The sequence below is a fragment of the Marmota marmota genome, unplaced genomic scaffold (assembly GCF_001458135.2).
Source record: "Marmota marmota marmota unplaced genomic scaffold, marMar, whole genome shotgun sequence".
Lineage (NCBI taxonomy): Eukaryota > Metazoa > Chordata > Mammalia > Rodentia > Sciuridae > Marmota > Marmota marmota.
The window spans coordinates 15,112,398-15,136,198 of NW_026000174.1; the positions used below are offsets into that span (position 1 = coordinate 15,112,398).

Genomic DNA, 23,801 nt, shown 5'->3' on the forward strand with positions numbered 1-23,801 from the left:
TTTCTTTCTTTTTTTTTTTTTTTTTGGTATGGGGAATTGAACTCGGGGCATTTGACCACTAATGCCCACTAAAATAGGCCACATCCCCAGCCCTATTTTGTATTTTTTTAGAGATCAGCCTCCCAAGATGCTGGGATTATAGGCGTGTGCCACCACACCAGGCAACTGATCATTTTTTTAAATTTTTGTTGCAAAATTTTTCAAGCATACAGAAAAGAGAAGAATAAACATGGACTTACTGACATCTATATTTAACATCTATATTATGTTTTGCAATATTGGCTTTATATGTTTATTAGACTGACACATTATTTTTGTTCTGTAAGGTGGAAGTTAGGTCTACCAGCCTAGTTAGAGGCAGGTTAGATTTTAGGCTGGAATGCTTCAGTGGTGATGCCATGTTTTCCATAACATCAGGAATCATATAGAATCAAATTGTCTGCAGTTAATGATACGAGTGGTCACTTAATTAAGGTAGTGCTACTGGGTCTTTCTACTGCAAAGGTTCTTTTTTACCCCATTGTGTTTGTCGAAGTATTCATTATCTCTGGTGGGGTGAATAGGTATTTTCTCTCTTGAGTATTGTTCTGACCTGATGGGTTATTTAAAATCAACTTTATCAAAATATACTATATATACAGTAAAATATAACCATATTAAATGTATAATTAAATGAACTTTGACAAATATATAGCCTAAATCACCACCACAATCAAAATATAAAATATTTCTGTCATCTCAGAAAGTTTTCTTGTGACCAGGTAACAACGGAAGAGTTTTCTATCGTATGGATTAACTTTACTTATTCTGGATTTTCATATTACACTCCCAAGATATGGGAGTTCCAGTTCCTTCACCAGCATTTAGTATCATTGGTTTTTTTATATTTGGCCATTTGAGTGGATATACGATATATTTCATTGTGGTTCTGATTTGCATTTGATTGCTAGGATGCTGAGTCTTATAATTTTTTTGGCCAAACATATATCCTTTTTAGTATTTTACCCATTTTTAAAATTTGGGTCAGTCTTAATTCTATGTACTAATCATTTTTTAAATATATGTATTGTGAATGTTTTCGTCAGATTTTGGCTTGCTTTTCATTTTCTAGATTGTAAATTTTTAATTTTGGTGAGATCTGATTTATCAGTATTATCTTATGGTTAAATCTTAAGACATTTTTGGCCCACACTAAAGTTGTGATATATTCTCTTATGTTTTCTAAAAAGTATTGTAGTTTTAGTGTTCTGTTTGGGCTATGATCCTAAGAATTATTTCAGTTGTTGAGGTCCAGTTTGAGTTAACAGTCATGGTTTTTCTTTTCAACATAGAGATGCAGTTTTCCCAGCAGTTTTCCTCATTACCTTTGCAACTCTACTGAATACAACTGACTATGTATGTGTGAATCTTCCTTTGATTGTGTTCAGTTCCATTGATCTATATGTCTATCCTTATGCCAGTGTCCAGTCTTAATGACTTTAGAATAATAAGTCCTGGGATCCGTTACTATAAGTCCTCAAATTGTTTGGACTATTCTCATTTTCATCAGCTTATCAGTTTCTACAAAAAAAAAAAAAAAAAGATGGCTGGGATTTTGATTGGAATTGTACTGAATGTATAAATCAATTTGATGAAAATTGACCCCTCAATAATATTGAGGATTTCAATTAATGAAGAAATCTCCATTTATTTAAGAAGTCTTTATTTTCTTTCATAATATTTTATAGTTTCTAATGTAAAGGTTTCAGGCATGTTTTGTCAGATTTAATCCCCAAGTCTATGGTTTTGATGCTGTTATAAATTGTTCTTTTAAATTTTTACATAATTGGTGGTTGTTAGTATGTCATAATAAAATTGATACTTTATATTTACTGACCTGACCTGGTATTCTTTGACCTTGCCTAATTTACTTATTAGTTCTTTTTAGTAGATTGCTTAGGGTAATCTCTCTTCGTGATTGTGTTATCTACCAATAATAGTTTTGTTTTTTCATATTCAACATATTTGCCTTTTATTTTTCTTGCCTTGATATACTGGGTTGACCTTCTAGTAGGATATTGAATAGAAATGGTAAGTGCCAACATCTTTGCCTTTTTCCTGATGATAGGAGAAGCATCTAGAATTTCATCATTAGATGTAATATTAGTTCTAGATTTTTTTGCTGAGTGTCCTTAATCAAATTAAGGAGAAGGTTTTGGTTTTGGTTTTGGGTATATTTTTTTTTCTTCCTTTTGGCATGAATACAAAAGTTGAATTTTGCCAAATCTTTTTTTTTTATATCTACTTAAGAGATTAATTTCATTTTCTCTTTTATTCTCTTTGAACAGCCAATTATATCAACTCATTTTCTTATGTTAAACCTGCCTTAAATTTCTAAAATAAATCCCTTTGATCATGATGTATTATCCATTTTATCTACTTATGTATCCAGTTGACAAATATTTGCTAAAAATTTTTGTATCTGGCCAAGCGCAGTGGTGCATGCCTATAATCCTGGTGGCTCAGGAGTCTGAAGCTGGAGGATCACAAGTTCAAAGCCAGCCTCAACCACTTGGCAAGGCCCTAAGCAACTCAGTGAGACCCTGTCTCTAAATTAAAAAATACAGAAATGGGCTGGGGATGTGGCTCAGTGTTTGAGTGCCCCTGGGTTCAATCCCCACTACCAAAAAAAAAAATGAATTTTTGTATCTATATTCATGACAAATACTGGCCTATAATAGGTCTTTATTTTTGTTTCCCCCCCCCCCAAAAAATGTGCTGCTCTTATAAAATCAATTAGTAAATTTTCACAACTCCTATTTTCTAAAGGAGTTTGTGTAAGATTTGTATTATTCCTTTCTTAAATTTTAAAGGATTTTTTTCTTGGCTATAGCTCTTATATTTTTCTGCTTTTCAAATGCCCAGAATTTTTTACAGAATGCTAGAAATTGTGAATGCTTGGTTATTAAGTGTCGGGATTCTCTTTTCTCCTGCTAACTATTGAATTTGTTTTGACTGCTTGACCAGTTATCAGCAGATCAGAGTTGCCCTTTGAGGCTTGTTTGGAGGCTATATTTAGGCTGATCTTGAGTCACCTTTCCAATAGAGCTAGTTTAGTCCTAAACCAATGCCAGTATCAAACAAGGTGCCTTTATTCAGTCTAGACAGAACTGCTACATCTCTGAGCCTTGTTCCAGCTCTAAGAATTTTTAGTTCTTATTTCAATTGTAGGTGTTCTTTTTTTTAAAATTATTTTTATTTTATTTATTTATTTTTATGTGGTGCTAAGGATCAAATCCAGTGCCTCATACATGCTAGGCAAGCACTCTGCCACTGAGCTACAGCCCCAGCCCCTATTATAGGTATTTTTGTTTGTTTATTTGGTTGGTTGCTTGGTTGGTTTGGTTTGGTACGGGGGGTTGAACTCAGGGGCACTTGACCACTGAGCCATATCCCCAGTCCTATTTTGTATTTTATTTATAGACAGGGCCTCACCAGTTGCTTAACACCTTGCTGTTACTGAGGCTGGCTATGAATTTACCATCCTCCTGTCTCAGCCTCCCCAGTGACTGAGATTATTGGTATGTACCACCACGCCCAGCTATAAGTGTTCTTTTCCTGGTAGTTATTCTTGTGTCTCTTCATGGAGTCTTACCGTATGTATTTACAGCTTATGAATTTTTGTTCATTTTTTGTAAGATTAATTCAGTTGTCATTTTCTAAATCCCATATTATCTAAATTTGGCCCCGTATTATCTAAAGTTGGAGTCCATTCAGACTGTCTTCTGTGTCCCTTTGATGTTACCCCCAATAGTTTGAATACTTTCTTTTAAGCACAGCAAGCTTTCATAGGCTCACCTTACTTATATTTTCCCTGCCCAGACTTAGAATTAGCTCCAAGGAGATCAGATTTATTTGTTTGTTTGTTTCCTTTCTTTCTTTTATTTATTTATTTTTCATTTTCTTTTCTTTAGTTGTAATTGGACACAACACCTCCATCTCATTCATTCATTTCTATGTGGTGCTGAGGATCCAACCCAGCGCCTCGAACGTGCTAGGCAAGCACTCCACTACTAAGCCATAATCCCAGCCCTCAGATTTCTTTTAATAGAGAATGAAATTTAGACACTAATGTCTGGGCTATGAAGGTCTGGGCTTATTTACTGTGAGAATCATTTATTTTTTTGTTCTTTCTTAGATTTATTTTTTTTTAATATTTATTTCTTAGATGTAGATGGACACAACACAATGCCTTTATTTTTATGTGGTGCTGAGGATTGAACCCGGGTCCCGCCCATGTTAAGTAAGCACTCTACTGCTGAGCCACAATCCCAGCCCCTCTTTCTTAGATTTAGTGCTATGCATTTATTATTGTTTTATGATCATGAGTTAATTTTGATATATCCAATTAAAATTTAAAGTTAGAGGGATTTTATTAAATTTCTTTGATTTTTTTTTTTTTCCGCTTTTACATTGAAAATCTTGGTTCTTTTTTTCCTCTCCTTTTTAAAAAATATCTTTATTTATTTATTTTTGTGTGGTGCTGAGGATCAAACCCAGTGCCTCGCACATGTGAAGCAGGTGTCTTCCACTGAGCTACAGCTACAGCCCCTTTCTTTCTTTTTATGGAACTGCTTTATCCTTTTATACATATTAAGCAGTATCAAAACTACAACTGAACAAAATTTTTAGATTTCTTTGCAACTCTTTTTGAATGTAGAATATATCTCGATAGCAGTTTCTGCCTTTTTAAAAGTATTTTTTAGTTGTCAATGGACACAATACCTTTATTCATTTATCTTTTTTAATATTTATTTTTTAGTTGTAGTTGGACACAATACCTTTGTTTTACTTATTTATATGTGGTCCTGAGGATCTAACCCAGTGCCTCACCCCCAGGCTAGGTGAGTGCTCTACCATTAAGCCACAGCCACAGCCCCCAGTTTTTGCTTTTTGTAATGGGAGTATATTAGACAGCTTTCTGTTACTGTAACAAATACCAGAGATAATCACCTTGTAAAGAGAAAAGGTTGGGGGCTGGCATTGAAATTCAATGACAGATCACTCACTTAGCATTTCTGAGGCCCAGGGTTTGATTCCTAGCACCAGTGGGGTGGGGTGGGGGCCCAGATAAAGGTAAAGAGAAAAGCTTTATTTCTGCTCCTAGTTTTGAGGTTTTAGTTCATTTGTCCCATCCCACTGCCTTTGGACCTGTGGTGAGGAAACACGTCATGATGGGGAACACATGATGGAGCAAAGCTGCTTACCTCATAACCAAGCCACAAACAAGACAGCAAGAAAAAGGGGTAGGGTCCCATTATCCCCTTCAAAGGCATAACCCCTGTGACTGGAAGACCTCCCACTGGGTCCTACAAGTTTCCACCACCTCCCAAACATACCAGGCTGGGAACTAAACCTATAACACATGGGCCTTTAGGGAGCATTTTAGATTTAAACTATAGTAGAGGGATTAGCTTATAAAAGGCTCACTGTTTTGTATAACAGTTATTAATCTGGGATAAAAACATTAAAACAAAAATCATTTGACAGAGCTGGAAAATGACCCAAAGCATGTTAAAACCAAAGAGGAATCGCCATTTCAAAGAATGGGCCTGTACTGGTGACATTTGCATTAAGCAGCTCTTAAACTGTGAAGGGCAGCACACTAGAGCACAAGCAGAGATCCTTGTTCTTAATGACTTGAGGATGGACATCAGGCAGCCCTAAAATTTGCATGTAAATTACCATCCAATCCTTGGCCAAAACGTGAGTCCTTATGTGAAACATACTCTAAGGAGCTTGCCAGGAAATAACTGGCTGAAAGGCAAAAAAAAAAAAAAAGGAAAGAAAGAAAAAACTAAGCAGAAATTTTAGCTGTTGCTTACTGCAGGCAAACAAACACTGATCATTAGAAACCAGTAATGAGTATATTAATGTCAGACAAAATGGATTTCAGGCCAAGAAAAAGATGATTCATCATGATGAAAGGGTCAGTTCATCAAGATACAATAATCTTGGATATTTGTGTAACTAACAATACAGCTACAAAATGCATGAATCAAACCCTGACAGAACTAAAAGAAGAAAAAGACTAATATACAATTGTAGTTAGGAAAGTTAATAACCCCTTTTCAGCAAATAATAGAACAAGGAGATGGAAAATCAGTAAGACTATGGAAAGACTTCACCCAGCGCTACTATACGACTTTACCTAAATGGCATTCACAGACTATTCTGCTGCACAAGAGTAGAAAGTATGTCTTTTAAAATACGCATGTACCATTCAGCTGCATCATATACTGGATTGTTAATCAGTCTCACTAAGTTTATAAAGATTCACATACAGGGCTGTGACTGTAGCTCAGCTGGCCTCACATGTGTGAGGCACTGGGTTCAGTCCTTAGCACCACATAAAAATAACCATAAATATTTTTTATTTAATCCATAGAACAATTCTGGGGGTGGACACATTTAACTCCATCTCACAGTTGAGAAAGATGATTTAACTGAGATCATACTGAAATTTGTTGTTGCCTTTAAAAAAACCATCCCTAACTTTACAGCAAAAGCAGCAGTGTTTTATTGCCTTTTACTATGCTGGATGTTAACTGCATTTCTTTTACTGGTTTTTCCTGATAATACTTAAGCACTGCATTCAGCCATAGAGTTGCCTGGAGGGCTGGGTCTTTCCTGTGTGTTCTTTCATCCTCACATAGGTAAAATTGGCCTCCTTAACAAAGTTGAATGGCCCTTATCAGTGAGCTTCTGCTTCTAGCAAATGGATTTGGCCAAACCAAATCACAAGGACAAGCCCAGAATCAGTATGGGAGGGGACCACTTGGACAAGAAGGCATGATTCATTAGGAACCATTGGTAAAAAAATTTACCAAAATCAGTATGATTGCAGTTAAATCATTTTTCTCATCTGTTAAATGGAGTTTAATGTACCCACCTCAGAATTAATCTATGAATTAAATGAAAAAAATATGATCATATAATTCCTAGTATATATAATAAAAGGTGTTTGGAATAGTTTTTTAAGATAGCAAATATAAAGTGGCAAATACTACTACCTACCATTACTGATTCCCTCCTACAAGGCACTGTTTAAAACCATAAGATTATATATCCAAAAAGATTTAGATTTTTTAAAACATTATTTTAAAGGCTTTAAAGGTTCTAAAAACGATTTGGTTAAGTATTATCTGGAATACCATCAAATTTACAGAAAGGAATATTCCAAAGCTTTTAATCAGTTTGCATATCATCAAAATTGATTTGAAAACACTGGAAAATTCTGTTTATAAGCAATTGTTAAAATATAAGCAGTTGGAGCTGGGTGTGGTGGCACACGCCTGTAATCCCAATGGCTGGGGAGACTGAGCAAAAGCAAGGTGCTAATCAACTCAGTGAGACCCTGTCTTTAAATAAAATGAGCTTTCGTTCACCTTCCTGCAAGCCTCCATGCATGCAACTGTCCATAAGCTCTCCAAACCTTCTCATTTTATGGAGACTTCATTGCATAGACATGATTGAAGTATGGACAACCACGTAGAAATTTATTGGACAAAGGAGTATGATCTAGTGCTAATAGACTGAGTGGGGAAACCAAGCAAGGCCTGTCCAGATTCTTCTTGGCCTCTCTATGCAGCATTCATTCTTACTGGCATGTGATAGGACCCCTCCTGAAATGGTGTCTTATGATCTTCTCTCATATAGGTACACTGATGATTTGGGGGATGGGATACTGAGGGTTTAACTCAGGGACACTCAACCACTGAGCCATATCCCCAGCCCTTTTTTGTATTTTTATTTAGAGAAAGAGTCTCACTGAGTTACTTAGAGCCTCGCTGTTGAGGTTAGCTTTGAACCGTGATCCTCCTGTCTCGCCTCCCAAGCCACTGGGATTAAGCATGTGCTTGGAGGATTTGTAGGATGAACCAGAAAGCAAAACAAAGAAAATATTTGATTGGTTAATGTGGAGCAGTAGCCTTATTTAGATCCTTTCCTGTTAGAAGGTAGTTCGCAGTTTTTGACTGGTGAAGCTTTTTTCATTTTACCCTTTACACTGAGTTGGGTTCCTATTTATTTACATAGGAATCCAGGACACTGGAGCCACCTTAGTCTCATGGCCTACAAATTAATTATTTTAACAATTAACATCAGATCAAAAATTAATTCCAAAGTAATCTAAATGTAACAGGTAAAATTATGAAACTCTGAAAAGAAACCATGGAGTAAGTCTTCATGACCTTGGATTAGTTTCTTATATTTGACACCAAAAGCCCAAGCAAAAAATGTGGGGGGAAAACTACATAAATTGAACTTCGTCAGAATTTAAAACTTTCATACTTTAAAGGATGCAATCAAGCCAAGTGTAGTAGCAACACGCCTGTAATCCCAGCATCTCATGGAGGCCCTCAGCAACTTAGTGAGACCCTGTCTTTAAAAAAAAAAAAAAAAAGAGCTATGGGTGTGGCTCAGTGGTTAAGTACTCCTGGGTTCAATCCAGAAAAATAAAAATAAAGGATGCAGTCAAAAAGGTGAACAACAACTCAGAATGGGAAAAAATGTTGCAAATCATGTACTTGATAAGGGACTTGTTTCGCAGATACATGAAAACGCATCATAAAAAGACAAAAATAACAAGACAATCAGCCCAATTTTAAAATGGGCAAAGACTCTGAATAGGTAATTCTCCAATGATGTACAGATGGCTAATAAGCACTTGAAAAGATGCTTAACACCATTAGTCATCAAGGAAATGCAAACAAAGCCATGAGTTTCACACCTACTAGAATGACTAGAATCAAAAAGGCAGACATTAACAGTTGTTTGCCATGATATGGAGAAACCATATGCTGCTGGTGGGATCAACAGTGATTCTGCAAGTGAGTTGTTGCTTTATGACCCAGCAATGTACTCCTATCTATACACCCTAGAGAAATGAAAACATGCACACAGAAAAAGTTGTATATGAATGTTATAACTACATTATAATAGTCGAAAAATAGAAACAACCCAAGTGTCCGTTAGTTGACAAATACAGAATATTATTTGGCCATTAAAAAGATGGAAGTACTGATACATGTTACAACAGAGATTAATCTTAAAAACATGCTAAGTGAGGGGTTGGGGTTGTGGCTCAGTGGTAGAGCACTCGCCTCGCACATGTGAGACCCTGGGTTCGATCCTCAGCACCACATAAAAATAAACAAAATAAAGATACTGTGTCCATGTATAACTAAAAAAAAAAGAATTTAAAACATGCTAAGTGAAAGAAGCTAATCACAAAAAATCCACATATTTTATGATTTAATTTATATTAAATATCCAGAAGAGGCAAATCTATACAGGCAGAAAGCAGACTAGTGGCTGCTCAGGGCAGCAGGGAATGAGCAATAATAGCTCAATCATACTGAGCTGTTTTCAGGGATGATTAAAATGTTCTAAAATTGACGGAAATGATTGCGTGCACTATGAATGTACTATAAACCATTGAATTATAGTCTTTTAAATGAGTGAATTTATGGTATATGAATTATATGTCCATAAAGCTATTACCAAAAAAGGGAGGGAAGGAAGACAAAAGAAAGGTAAAGATTCTTTTTTTTCTGTCTTTTAATTACATACTAAATTTATTTTTTGATGAGCGATCAAAAAAGCTAATTTTTCAAGAATATTTACCAAGTGATGTGCCTTTAAGCCAAAACTCTAATTACTTTATATAACAATCTATATTATACCCCAAACCATTCAATTTTGAACTTTAAAATGGTTAAGATGGTGAATTTTGCCTCCATTAAGAATTATATGCTTTAAAATCTCTTAAGATAGCAACATTAATTCAGCCATAAAACCCCACTTGAACAAATCAGAGATCAGGTTGTTTTTGACACCAACTTCCCAAGAAGAGGTTGACTAAAATTGTATTATGAGTGGAATCTGTGAGAGTCGCACAGAAAGCCACCAAGAGAGGGTCATCAGAATTCTCTCATTGGGGGCTGGGGTTGTGGCTCAGTGGTAGAGCACTTGCCTAGCATGTATGAGTCACTGGGTTTGATCCTCACTACCACATACATACATACATACATAAATTTTTTAAAAAAAGAATTCTCTCATTGGAAACTTCAAAGTTAAAAGAAAGAGACCACCATTCTAATATGTGAAACAATTCTGCCTATCCAAGAACAAGGGAGATCTTTCCATCTTCTGAATTTATTACTTGCTAAATAACAGAATGATCTTTTTTGTTTTTTAATTTATTCTAAGTTGTTATATATGACAGCAGAATGCATTTCAATTCATATTACATATATATAGCACAATTTTTCATATCTCTGGTTTTACACAATGTAGAGTCATGCCATTCATGTCTTCATATATGTAGTTAGAGTAATGATGTCCATTTCATTCCATTTCCTTTCTTACCCCCATGCCCCCTCCCTTCCCATACCTTCCCTTTGCCTTATCTAGAGTTTATCTATTTCTCCCATGTTCCCCTCCTCATCCCCATTATGAATCAGCATTCTTATATGAGAAAACATTTGGCATTTGGTTTTGGGGGATTGGCTTACTTCACTTAGCATTATATTTTCCAACTCCATCCATTTACCTGCAAATACCATGATTTTATTCTCTTTTAATGCTGAGTAATATTCCATTGTGTGTGTGTGTGTGTGTGGTGTGTGTATGTGTGTGTGTATGTTTATACACACACACACACACACACACATACAGTTTCTTTATCCATTCATCTACTGAAGGACATCTAGGTTGGCTCCACAGTTTAGCTATTGTGAATTGTGCTGCTATAAACATTGATGTGGCTGTGTCCCTGTAGTATGCTGTTTGTAAGTCCTTTGGGTATAGACTGAGGAGGTATAGATTTGAGCTGGGTCAAATGGTGGTTCCATTCTCAGTTTTCCAAGGAATCTCCATACTGCTTTCCAGATGGCTGCACCAATTTGCAGTCCCACCAGCAATGTATGGGTGTGCCTTTTTCCCCACATCCTCTCCAACACTTATTGTTGTTTATATTCTTAATTGCTGCCATTCTGACTAGAGTGAGATAAAATCTGAAGAGTTAGTTTTGATTTTCATTTCTCTAATTGCTGGAGATGTTGAACATTTTTACATATATTTGTTCATTGATTGTATATCATGTGTTCAGTTCCTTGGCCCATTTACTGATTGGGTTATTTGGTTTTTTTGGTGTTAGGGTTTTTGAGTTCTTTATATAACCTAGAAATTAGTGCTCTGATGAGCATGTGGTAAAAATTTGCTCCCATTCTTTAGGCTCTCTATTCCCCTCACTGATGTTTCTTTTGCTGAAAAGAAGCTTTTTAGTTTGAATCAATACCATTTATTGATTCTTTTAATTCTTGTGCTATTGAGTCTTATAGGGCCTAATCCAACATGATGGAGATTTGGGCCTACTTTTTCTTCTTTTAGGTGCAGGATCTCTGGTTTAATTCCTGGTCCTTGATCCACTTTGAGTTGAGTTTTGTGCATGGTGAAAGATAGGGGTTTAATTTCATTTTGTTGCATCTGGATTTCCAGTTTTTCCAGCACCATTTGTTGAAGAGGCTATCTTTTCTCCAATATATGTTTTTGGCACCTTTGTCTAATATAAAATAACTGTGATTATATGGGTTAGTTTCTGTGTCCTCTATGCTGTACCGTTGATCTACCAGTCTATTTTGGTAACAATACCATGCTGTTTTTGTTACTATTGCTCTGTAGTATGGTTTAAAGTCTGGTATAGTGATGCCACCTGCTTTACTCTTCTTGGCTAAGGATTGTTTTAGCTATTCTGGGTCTCTTATTTTTCTAGATGAATTTCGTGACTGCTTTCTCTATTTCTATGAGGAATGTCATTGGGATTTTGATTGGAATTGCATTAAATCTGTATAGTACTTTTGGTAGTATGGTCATTTTGACAATATTAATTCTGCCTATCCAAGAACAAGGGAGATCTTTCCATCTTCTAAGGTCTTCTTTAATTTATTTCATTAGTGTTCTGTAGTTTTCATTGTAGAGGTCTTTCACCTCTTTAGTTAAGTTGATTCCCAAGGTTTTTTGTTGGTGGTGGTGGTGGTGGGGTTTTTTCAGGCTATTGTAAAGGGGTAGTTTTTCTTTCAGAGGATTTATCACTGATATACAGAAATGCCTTTGATTTATGAGTGTTGATTTTATGTCCTCATACTTTGCTGAATTCAAACATTAGTTCTAGAAGTTTTCTGGTGGAATTTTTTGGGTCTTCTCGGTATAGAATCATATCGTTGGCAAATAGTGCTAATTTGAGTTCTTCTTTTCCTATCCATATCCCTTTAATTTCTTTCGTCTGTCTAATTGCTCTGGCCAGTGTTTCAAGAACTATTTTAAATAGAAGTGGTGAAAGAGGGCATCCCTGTCTTGTTCCCATTTTTAGAGGGAATGTTTTCAATTTGTCTTCATTTAGAATGATGTTGGCCTGGGGCTTAGCATAGATAGCTTTTAGAATGTTGAGATATGTTCTTGTTATACCTAGTTTTTCTAGTGTGTTGAACATGAAAGGGTGCTGTATTTTGTTGAATGCTTTTTCTGCATCTATTGAGATGATCATATGATTCTTATCTTTAAGTCTATTGATGTGTGATGAATTACATTTATTGAACAGAATGATCTTTACAAAACATTCTCTCTAAACAAAGCAAGAGCTGATATGTAGGATTTAGGAAAGCATGAATTTTAGGGATTGGCAGACTGGGGATGTTTTAGGGGTTGACTCACTCCTAGCATGGGTGGAGGTTTTGTTTGGGGTTTGTTTGTTTGTTTGGTCAGTTGTTTGGTTGGATTAGAGGGAGCAGTGTTTTTGCTGCTGGAGATGGAACCCAGAACTTGATTTTAAGCAAGTGTTCTACACTGAGCTGCACACCTCACCCCCTGCTCCCAGCCATGGTTTTTGGAGATGGCAGACTACCCGAAGCAGAAGTAAAGGCATGAATACTGGATGAGGCTGGAGATGATTGTCAATCAGAGAAGCATGGAGCTGTCACTGGAGGATGACTTTCAGAGGCATGCCTGTTGTAGCAGAGCAGTCACTGTTTCAGACAGATTTAAAATTGGTTTTATAGTCACTTGTTTAGTAAGTTTTTTTGTAATAAGGACTAAAGACGAGGCAGTCATTCCCTTTCTTGAATTTGTAGAAGAGGAACTTTTTTCCAGTCCCTACTATTTCTGACAGCTGCATCATAACTTAAAAGCAAAAAGACTATTAATCAACAAACAATCACCAAAGACAGCCAAGTCAAAAGGGAAGTTATTGGGGCTGGCGATGTGGCTCAAGCGGTAGCGCTCTCACCTGGCATGCACGGGATGCTGGGTTCGATCCTCAGCACCACATAAAAATAAAACAAAGATGTTGTGTCCACCAAAAAATTAAAAAATAAATATTTAAATAGAGAAGTTATTTAAGCTTGTGCTGAAAAATATTAGAATTATTTAAAAGAGATCATTTATTATTAAAAAGTGGTTATTGAAAGGAAACAATAGTTTTTAACTCAGTGGCACTGAATGCGTCTTAAGATTAATATCAACTGAAGTAGTATATCTCTTCAAAGTAAAATCTTTTCTTAGAAGAGCAATAGAAGTTACTTTATATAGGATACTCATTCAAAAAAAATTATCAAACACTTATCAGAAGAATAGCACTGAATGTCAGTGCTCCAGTCATAAAGGAGCCTAGTTATATTTAAAAGGTCAGCAGTTGCACAGATGAGTATAAAGTAATGTGTATGCTACCACATTTTGAGTGGGTCTGTATAACCTGCCTTGGGAGCAGAGAAAGGGATGTGGAGTAAGGAGGCGGGGTGGTCTTGAAGATCTTCAGAGAAAGGATAATATTTGAACTGATTCTTGAAAGGTAGGAACTCACCAGACATCAAAAGGCAATAAAAAGACCTTATACTCAGAGGGACCGTCATAAACAGAGGCATGAGAGCACAATGATATATTAGAGGAACAGCACATAGTAGTGTGGGAGCACAGGGTGTGTAGAAAGTAGTGGAGGAAATCAGTTGAATTTGAAAGATGGCTTGTTCCATGTTAAAATTTAGTTAATTCTATATTCAGTAGGCACTCCAGAGTTGTAGAAGTTTTTAGAAGGGAAGTGACATGATGAGACCATGCACAGCCTATAGAAGATGGATTATAGAGGAAAAGAAAATGACCAGGAGTTGGATTATAAGGCTGAAAATACTGGATTTCAGGATGTTCTGAGGGGTAGCCTTGTTAACAGGAAAAAAAAAAAAAAAAAGCAGGCTTTATGGCACACTTCTTTTTCCTATTCATAAGTTATATATTTTTTTAATTTTTTACACCTTTGTTTATTTATTTTTATGTGGTGCTGAGGATCAAACCCAGGGCCTTGCATGTGCTAGGCGAGCGCTCTACAGCTGACCACAACCTCAGCCCCTCATAAGTTATATTTGATGTGTCATCAGTACTATGCTCTTGTGAAGATACAATCAGTCAAGGGCTGGAGGTGTAGCTCAGTAGTAGAGCACATGCTTATCTAGCACAAGGCCTTGGCTTCAATCTCCAGCACATACCCCCACCCCCAATAGATAGAAGGAAGAAAAGAAGGAAGAAGTATGCTAGAAGGAAGAAGTATGCTATTGCCATGTTTAGGGGGACTGCTCTTGTGTTTATGTTCTTTTCCTTACTCCTCCTCTCTGCAAGTGATAAATTACCTTTTATACCCAAGAAGAATTGCTTGTGAATATCAAGATTGTCCTAAATAAATAAATGGGAAATAATTTAATAATGAAAGGGAAAAAATGCCTTGATTTCTGATCATTTTCTTGGTTTCCTTAGATAATTAAGTTGAAAGCTGAAGCCCGGCTAGACCTGCTAAAGCAGATTGGCGTTTCTGTGGACACATGGCTAAAGAGTGCCATGAACCAAGTAATGGAAGAACTGGAAAATGAGCGGTGGGCACGCACTCCTGCAGCCACCAGCAATGGCACACTACACTCGGTATGGTTTCTTTTCTTGGATATGATGGGCTTTCACTAAAGGATGAAAAAGAAGTACAGGAAAAAGAAGAGAGAAGATAAAAGCAGTTTGTTTAATGTGCAGAAAAAGAATACATTGTCATTAATGGGGTTATCAATGCTTATCTACAAATCTCATTATTTATTCTATTCATGAAGTAAATGTACTTCTTAGCTAGAAGTAGTAGAATAGAAAACTTAACCTAGTCTTTCTGAAGTTCTCAGAGGTCATCTTTAGTGAAAATGAAAAACATTCAGAGTTGTAAAATCTTAAAGAAGTGTGAGTGAGGCGTGTGGCAAACAGCTGTAGTCTCAGTGACACAGGAGGCTGAGACAAGAGAATCGCTCAAGTCCAGGAGTTCACACCTTGCCTGCACAACATAACCATACCTGTCTCAAAATTAAAATAAACAAATTTTCAGCAGTGTGGAGGCTCAGTGTAAAGGTAACTCCAGCTCCCACAGGCTCTCATACTTAATTGTCAAACCTCACCTGCAGTCTCAGAGGGAGACTGCAGGTGAGGTTTGACAGTCAAGGCTGGGGCACAAGCTTAAGTTTTCTTACTTCACATCCAAAGGTCTTTCCACTTGGATGTCATCCAGTTCAACTTTGGTTTGTCATGTTACAGATCTAAGTATCAGAAAAGTTCATTGATTTCCCTGATACTACATAGGTGGATATGTGATGCATACTAGTCAGACCTAATTCCTACTGCCACCTTGTTACCCATTACTCTCTCTCATCCTGTTTATTTCCTTAATGGTGTTTATCACAGTTTGTACTTCTCTTCTTTGTTTTCTTTTGTTTATTGTCTGTCTTCCTCTCTGAAATATAATTGCCATATCTGCCTAGTTCATTGCTCTGCACAGCTAAATGTCTGGCACATAATAGGTTCTTCATATTTGTTGAAGGAAGAAATGGAGAAAAAGATGGATACATAGATGGGTGGGTGGAACAGTAGCAAACTAAAAGCTAAAATCTCCCAAGTTCCACTGTATTTGTAATGTTGTGTCCTTCAGAAATAAAGCATCCTTGATAGAGAAATTGGCCAAAGTTTTAAAACATTCTTAGAAGTTTTGTCAGTTTTTTCACATAACATTCTGATTTCTTTAATGGGCATACACTTGCACATTTAAAAAGGATTGTGTGTGGGTATACATTTAAGAAAACAAGATCTATTGAAGGTTTATTTTTCAGTCCAGGGGAAAAACCACACATCACCCAAATGACTTTGAGGTTAGAAGAGCTTGCCATGTTTTCATTAGAACAGAGTTGCTTCATGTCATGGAATATTTCTTCCTATTGCATCTTTTAAAAGATGTTAATTCCTATCTGTTTTAGGTTACTTTGTTGTATAGTTTATAATGTCAGCAAATTCTGGGCACAAACTTGCTTTTGGCTTCTACAGCAGCAGCACTGTTTCCAACCAATCAAACCCATGACTATCCTTGGACTAGCACCTCTTCTGACTAAACCACCTGAGCAGGTCCATATCACCTCACATTGTGCTTACTTCCAGGCAAATTGGAGGTAAATAAAACTTGTTTCTCTCCTCAAAGAGCTTACAAGCTGGGAGAGCAGACAAGACTTTCATAGACCTTAGTGATACGTAGCAGTGTGTGACTGGGCCACTGTGTGGCCGCTTGAAATTGCTTACCTCTATCATCAGCACATCTTGGGAAAAGTCACTTCTTTCTGGTTTTCTGAGAGAATGTTAAGTTAAATGATTCCAAGATCTCCAGCTCTAAAATCTCATAGTTCTGTGACATGCAGCCAGAAAAGCTCAATACTAGTTAGAAGTAGTTTGCCTCATGCAAGAAATGTCATTTGAAGGTAGTCCTTGAAGAATTTTAGCAAGAAATAAAGAGGAAGGGCTCCTGGGTATAAAGGAGGGGAATGAAGGAGATGTGCATCTAGTGGTATGTAGACATCAGCTCATCTAGAGACATGTTGTAGTCTCTGGTGAAGGAAGTATTTTGCAATCTCATCCCACATTTTCCTTCTATCTAGTCAGTCTTGGGAATCCTATGTCTTCCCTCTTCATTGAGGGATTATATTTTGTAGAAGATCTACTGACAATATAAATTAAAGTGAGATTCAGTCACAGAATTGTTTAATGAGGTCCCAATATTTATTTAGCCTGCTTTTGAATAACATCACTGAATAATTTAGAGAGGATTGTATCTCTTAACACTGACAGCTAGCTGGCTGACAAATGTAAAGCAGAAGCACACATTCTAGCAACCAAATATTTTCTTCCATTATAGATGCCAACAAAAGCATTAGTCATCTAGAAAACATGATTGATACTACTGGTAGACATTAACAGTATAACTGAAAATTGCCTTATAAAATATAAATGTTTTTTCAATATACAGTCTATTTACCTTATAGAATAAGGAAGGAACTATACTTGGGTATTGACTCTTTGTCTTCTGCTTCATACTGTGGTACAGAATATAAAACTGGGAAGAAAAAAAAAAGAATCTCAGAATATGGCAACATTGTTTAAAAGGAGAACAGTCTGCTGGTGTAAATGTTCAGTTGGTGGGTAACTGAAGAGCTTCCTGTGTTTGAATTGCTGCCAGTGACCCAGTCTGTCTTTATGTCATTCATCCCTCCTTTTTTTTTTTTTCTTGTTTTCCCTTACTCAAAACCCACAACCAATTTACAACCTAACTTTTGAAATTATATTAACTTTATGATAGGAAAAGTTACATAACTATATTACAAAAAAAAATTAGAAAACAGAATGGGGAGGCAAATGACCAATAGTTCCAGAACACTACAAATAGCAATGTGGTATATCTCGTTCCTCTTTTCTTTCTTCATTTTCATGTAATTGGCAAGCACAAATTATATATTTATGGTATACAACATGTTTTGAAATATATTCATTACTCATATATAATTTTTTAATATATTTATCATAATTAAGTTAATTTTGTATTTTTCCAACCTAACATGCCTTGTCACTAGATGATCTTCATAATTATTCTTCCAGTGCCTGTACAGTATTACATTAGGAAGGCATAATAAAATTCACTTAAATGTTCTCTTATATGCTCATTATTTAGACTGCCTCCAAATTTTTGCTATTTTAAATAATATAAAACATTTTTACACATATAATTGGCTTTCCATATCCCTAGGTTCTGCATCCATGGATTCAACCAACCACTGATCAAAAAAATTGGGGGAAAAATCGCTTCAATTGTGAACATATACAGACTTTTTTCCTCTTATCAATATTCCCTGAACAAAATAGTATAGCAACATTTTTAAAAAATATATTTTTAGTTGTCACTGGACCTTTATTTCATTTATTTACATGTGGTTCTCAAGACTCGAACCCAGTGCCTCACACATGCTAGGCAAGCACTCCCACTGAGCTACAACCTCAGCCCCAGTAACAACTTTTTACATAGCATTTACATTGTATTAGGCAATGTAAATAATGATTTAAAATACATGGGAGAATGTGTGTTGTTTAATATGCAAATACTATGCCATTTTATATTAGAGATTTGGACATTGATAGATTTTGGTATCCATGAGAGGTCCTGGAGCCAACCTGCCTTGGATACCAACAGGTGACTGTATTTTTCCATATTGAGAATTTTTCCTATAGTACAGATTTTCAGAGTGGGATTAGTTGGTCAGAGATTTGTAGTCCTTGTTTAATACTGGTTTATTTTTTTCTTAAACTTTCTAATTATAGCTAATACTGTGTACTTGTCTTCCCTATCTTTAACCACTTACGCCAAATATTGAACAAAAGCAAATAATCAACTTTGTCGTGTAGCCTCCCGAAGAGTATGACGATTGAATATGAGAGTTACATAGAAATTCTGACTCCGGGCATTATGAAGACCATGTTGAATGGTATGATTGAAATGCAAGGAAATTAATCTTTTTTTGTAATGGAAAACCTCTCGAATGTATTAGTAGATTAAATACTTTTAACCATTGAGATGTAGTTTAGTTCCATCAGCCCAGGTATTGCCTAATAGTTCTTGCAGTATAGAGGTCTTTGTTTTTTAATATGAAAATCTGTTTTTGGTTTAAGCTAATCCCAATGAAAAGAAACAGCGGATTTTTGTAAATGCAAACTGTTGGAAACAGTTTGTAGAATGTGCCTACAAAAATCTTCAGTTGCTTTTGTATTTACAGTATTTCCAAATGAGCAATCGTGGTTTTATTTAACTAAACTCCATATTCAAAAGAGCCTACTCTTTTAGTGAAACTAACAAATCCTCAGTAGGAACAGCTTACTTCAGTAAGTATGCCTTGAGCCAGTCCTTCTTATGAGACCCTTCACTAGGTACTGAGAATTACTAAATTGAATATGTCTATTAAGTTAGTGTCCACAGATCAATAGAACCAGTCTCACTTAATGACAGTCACGGCCAAAAGGTAGGCGAAAAGATGTACAGAATTTCACTCTGAGGGGATGTATACTATGTTCCTTGACTTTCTGCATAGCCATAATAACAAATGCCAATCTAGCAATTCCATTAATGGGTACATATTCAAAAGAAATGAAATCAGTATGTTGAAGGAGGTTATCTACTTTCCCATGTTTATCACAGTGCTCTCCCTCTGAAGTCCTGCTCTTTATCAATTCTTTCACCATCTCTGAGTTTCCCTTTCTTCCTCTAACCTCTATGAAGTTTTAATAGCTGTGCATTCTTTTATTATTTTTTCATTTCTGAAGCATTTGTTGAATCATCATTGAATGTCCCATTTCCAATGTAGTTAATGGTTTTATAGCATCAAGTACTGTATGAAAGATGACATTAAAATTCCCAAGGTTTATTAATATTTTTAACAGCTTTACTGTGATAAAATTGACATACAATAATCTGCACATATCTAAATGTGCACAGTCTAATACATACAGACACATTTATACACCATGAAACCACCACCATTATAATGATGAACGTATATATTACCCCCCAGAGGTTTCCTCATTTCCTTTGTAATCTCTTTCCCATCTCTCATCAGTCAACCAGTAATCCACTAGTGTTTATTTCTCAACATTTGTTTGGTTTCATTGGTGGATCTATTTGTCTAGTTTGATGCCAGTACTCCACTGTCTTAATTCCTATAAAATTATAAAATGTTTTTTTGGGATTGGCTAACTTCTCTTAGCATTATCTTCTCCAACTGCATCCATTTACCTGCAAATGCCATGATTTTATTCTCTTTTATAGTGCTGAGTAATATTCCATTGTGTATATATACCACGTTTTTTAATCCATTCATCCACTGAAGGGCATCTAGGTTGGTTCCACAGTTTAGCTATTGTGAATTGTGCTGCTATAAACATTGATGTGGCTGTGTCCCTGTAGTATGCTGTTTTTAAGTCCTTTAGGTATAGTCCGAGGAGAGGGATAGCTGGGTCAAATGGTGGTTCCATTCCCAGATTTCCAAGGAATCTCCATAGTACTTTCCATATTGACTGACCCAATTTGCAGTCCCACCAGCAATGTATGGGTGTGCCTTTTTCCCCACATCCTCACCAACACTTATTGTTGTTTGTCTTCATAATATCTGCCATTCTGACTGGAGTGAGATGGTATCTTCGAGTAGTTTTGATTTGCATTTCTCTAATTGCTAGAGATGATGAATATTTTTTCATATATTTGTTGATTGATTGAATATCCTCTTCTGAGAAGTGTCTGTTCATGTCCTTGGCCCATTTATTGATTGGGTTAGTTGGGTTTTTATTTTATTTTTTTTTTTTTTTGGTGTTTAGCTTTTTGAGTTCTTTATATACCTTAAAGATTAGTGTGTGATCTGATGTGTGAGGGGTAAAAACTTGCTCCCAAGATGTAACAATGGGTGCCCATCTGATGATGGTCCCCTAAGAATTATCTAAAATATAGAAAGAAAAAAAATTGTCATGTAGTAACATAGGCCTCTTAATTTGTGTAAGCATTCTCTGTGATGTTCACACCATGATAAAAACCCCTAACAATCTAACAACGCATTCTCAGAATGCAGTCCTCCATCTCTAAGCAATGCATGACTGTGATTGGAATCAACCTATACAATCTGTGAAGATAGGATTTGAAGAGGGAGACTTTTAGGAGTCTTAAGGTGTTCCAAGTAACAGGTTGGATTTTGTTGAGTAGAAATAAACACCATCCCCCCAAAAATTATAAAATGTTGAAGTCAGGGAGGATAAGTCCTCCAACTTTTTTTTGTACCAAGGATTGAACCCAGAGGCACTTAACCACTGAGCCACATCCCAGCCCTTTTTATTTTTTATTTTGAGACAGGGTCTCACTAAGTTGCTGAGGCCGGCTTTGAATTCACAATCCTTCTGCCTCGGTCTCCTGAATGCTGCATTTACAGGCGTGTGCCATCACACCTGGCTCCCCCACCTTCTTAAAGATGTTCTCAAAGTTGTTCTGGGTTTTCTAAATCATTTTTACATAATTTTTTTGTCAGTACTGGAGATTGAACACAGGGGCACACTACCATTGAGCTATATCCCCAGCTCTTTTTATTTTATATATTAAGCTCTTTTTATTTATATATTACTAAGTTGCCTGGGCTAACCTTGGACTTGATCCTCCTGCCTCAGCTGCTGGAATCACTGGAATTACAGGTGTGGTGTGCCACCATGCCCGGCTCCAGATATTTTTTGTTACTGGTCTCTATTTTCCTCCTTTCGCGTGTGTGTGTGTGTGTGTGTGTGTGTGTGTGTGTGTGTGTGTTTGTTTTACTATGTATTGAACCCAGGACCTTGTGCATGCTAGGCAAATGCTCTACCTAGCCTTTTTTTTTTTTTTTTTTAAACAGGGACCACTAAGTTTTACAGGCTGGCCTCAAATTTGTGATCCTTCTTCCTCAGCTTCCCAAGTAGTTGGGATTACAGTCTACTTGCATCATCACACACAGCTGTTAGTGATTCCTAATTTGTTTCTGTTGTAGTCAGACATACTTGACATACTTGAATCCTACTAAATTGTTTTGTGACCCAGTATATGGTATATCTTGGTAAATGTTTCTCATGTACTTGCTGCTGTTAGGTATTAGGTTCTATAAATGTCAGTTAAGTCAAGTTGGTTCTTCTGTATCCTTACTGATCCTTTTCTGAGAACTCCACCTGATGCCCTGAGCCTTCTGAGGTTTCTATTCTATTAGGAGAGAACGGGAATTATTGTCAAATCTGTGCAACATCTGTGGATCATTTTCTCTAATCCATTTGGGTGGTTCTATTCTTAGCCACACATACTTTCTTCACATAACATGTACTGATCAGTACTCGGCTGAATACCTGAAGGTGTCCTCTGCAGATTTCCCATGATATCTGTCTATCTCTGTCTCTCTCTCCCACCCTCCTCTTCATCACTCTGCAGTCTCAACTCCAGCCACTTTGGCCTTCCTGAATTCCTAGTTCTACTTCATCAGTTCTGGGAGACCATCATCCTCTCTGCCTGGATTTCCTCTCCTTATGTCTCAGCTTAGGAACTTTTTCTGGCAGTAGGTCATTATTTAATGTCCAGTGTCTTAAAAACTATATATACATACACATACATACACATACATATACATATACACATACACATTATATATTTATAAATACATATTTATTATATATTTTTAGTTGTAAATGGACACAATACCTTTATTTATTTATTTATATGTGGTGCTAAGGATCGAATCCAGTGCCTCACACATGCTAAGGAAGAGCTTTACCACTGAGCTACAACCCCAGCCCTCTTCCATATATTTTGAACAGTTTTTAGTTAGTTTAGTCCCTGATATTCCATCTTGCTTGGAAGCAGGGATCCATTTTCCTGATACTTTTTCACATATTTCATAACTTTTTATGTCATATTTGGAATAATGTTCACTGTGATCACTTCTCTGTCCACATGGAGTTCAGAGGTTCTGTTGTTGATTTTCTATAAGCAGCTGCCTTCCCCTGTATTGGGTATTATCAGATTCTTTATCTAGATTCTCCCTACCTCATAGAAACAGTAAAAGCTAATGGTTTATTAAGTGCCTCCTGTGCAGCAAGCATGCATTAAGGGTTTTAAATGTATTACCTCATTTAATCCTTATGGTTCCCTGTGAAGCAGTCATTAACTTCATTAGAGAGATGAGATAATTGAGATGGAGAAGTTAAGTAGTTTGCCCAAGGTCACACAGGAGGTGACATGGTCAGCTCTCACACTCAAGTCCAACAGACTCAGAGCCCACTGCAAAGCTCATGGTGCCCATCTGAGGTTATTTTGCTGAGTACAAGAAGACCGCTACTAAAACCAACTCAAAAAGATTCTTCTTATCTGTCCTGGTAATAACAGTAAGCATTTTACAACATCTAAGGATGGAAAAATACTAGTACAGCTAGAAAAAAATCATTTTGATTGAAGTTCTGTCAAGTGACCAGAAGAAAAAGAATTGAGCGCAGTTTTTTAGATAATAGAAGAAGAATGTAATTTTAGAAATGCTGATTCAAGAGGGTAGAGGAGGGGGCTGATGTGTAGCTCAGAGGTAGCATATAGGAGACCCTGACTTCCATCTCTTCCACCACGGGGCGGGGGTGGGAAGGTGAGGGGTTGGAGCCAGGGCTGTGGCTCAGTACTTGCCTAGCATGTGTGAGGCACTGGGTTTGATCCCTGGCACCACATACAATAAACAAATGAAATAAAGGTATTGTGTCCATCTACAACTACAAAAATATTTAGAAAAAAAAATTTTTCTAAATATTTTTGTGAGGGTAGAAGAGGGGAAAAGGAAGAAATTATTCTGAGATGATAT

The 23,801-nt window shown here is 36.4% G+C and overlaps 1 protein-coding gene across 7 annotated transcripts in view; it reads left to right on the forward strand.

Annotated features, from left to right (window-relative positions):
* Fchsd2 (FCH and double SH3 domains 2) overlaps positions 1-23,801 on the forward strand; it is a 245,351-nt gene that overhangs the window by 205,420 nt on the left and 16,130 nt on the right. For all 7 annotated transcript variants that reach the window (XM_048788107.1, XM_048788106.1, XM_015477460.1 and 4 more), the window contains one exon: positions 14,839-15,000. In XM_048788107.1, coding sequence (XP_048644064.1) covers positions 14,839-15,000 — 162 coding nt within the window. The remainder of the gene's footprint in view (positions 1-14,838; positions 15,001-23,801) is intronic.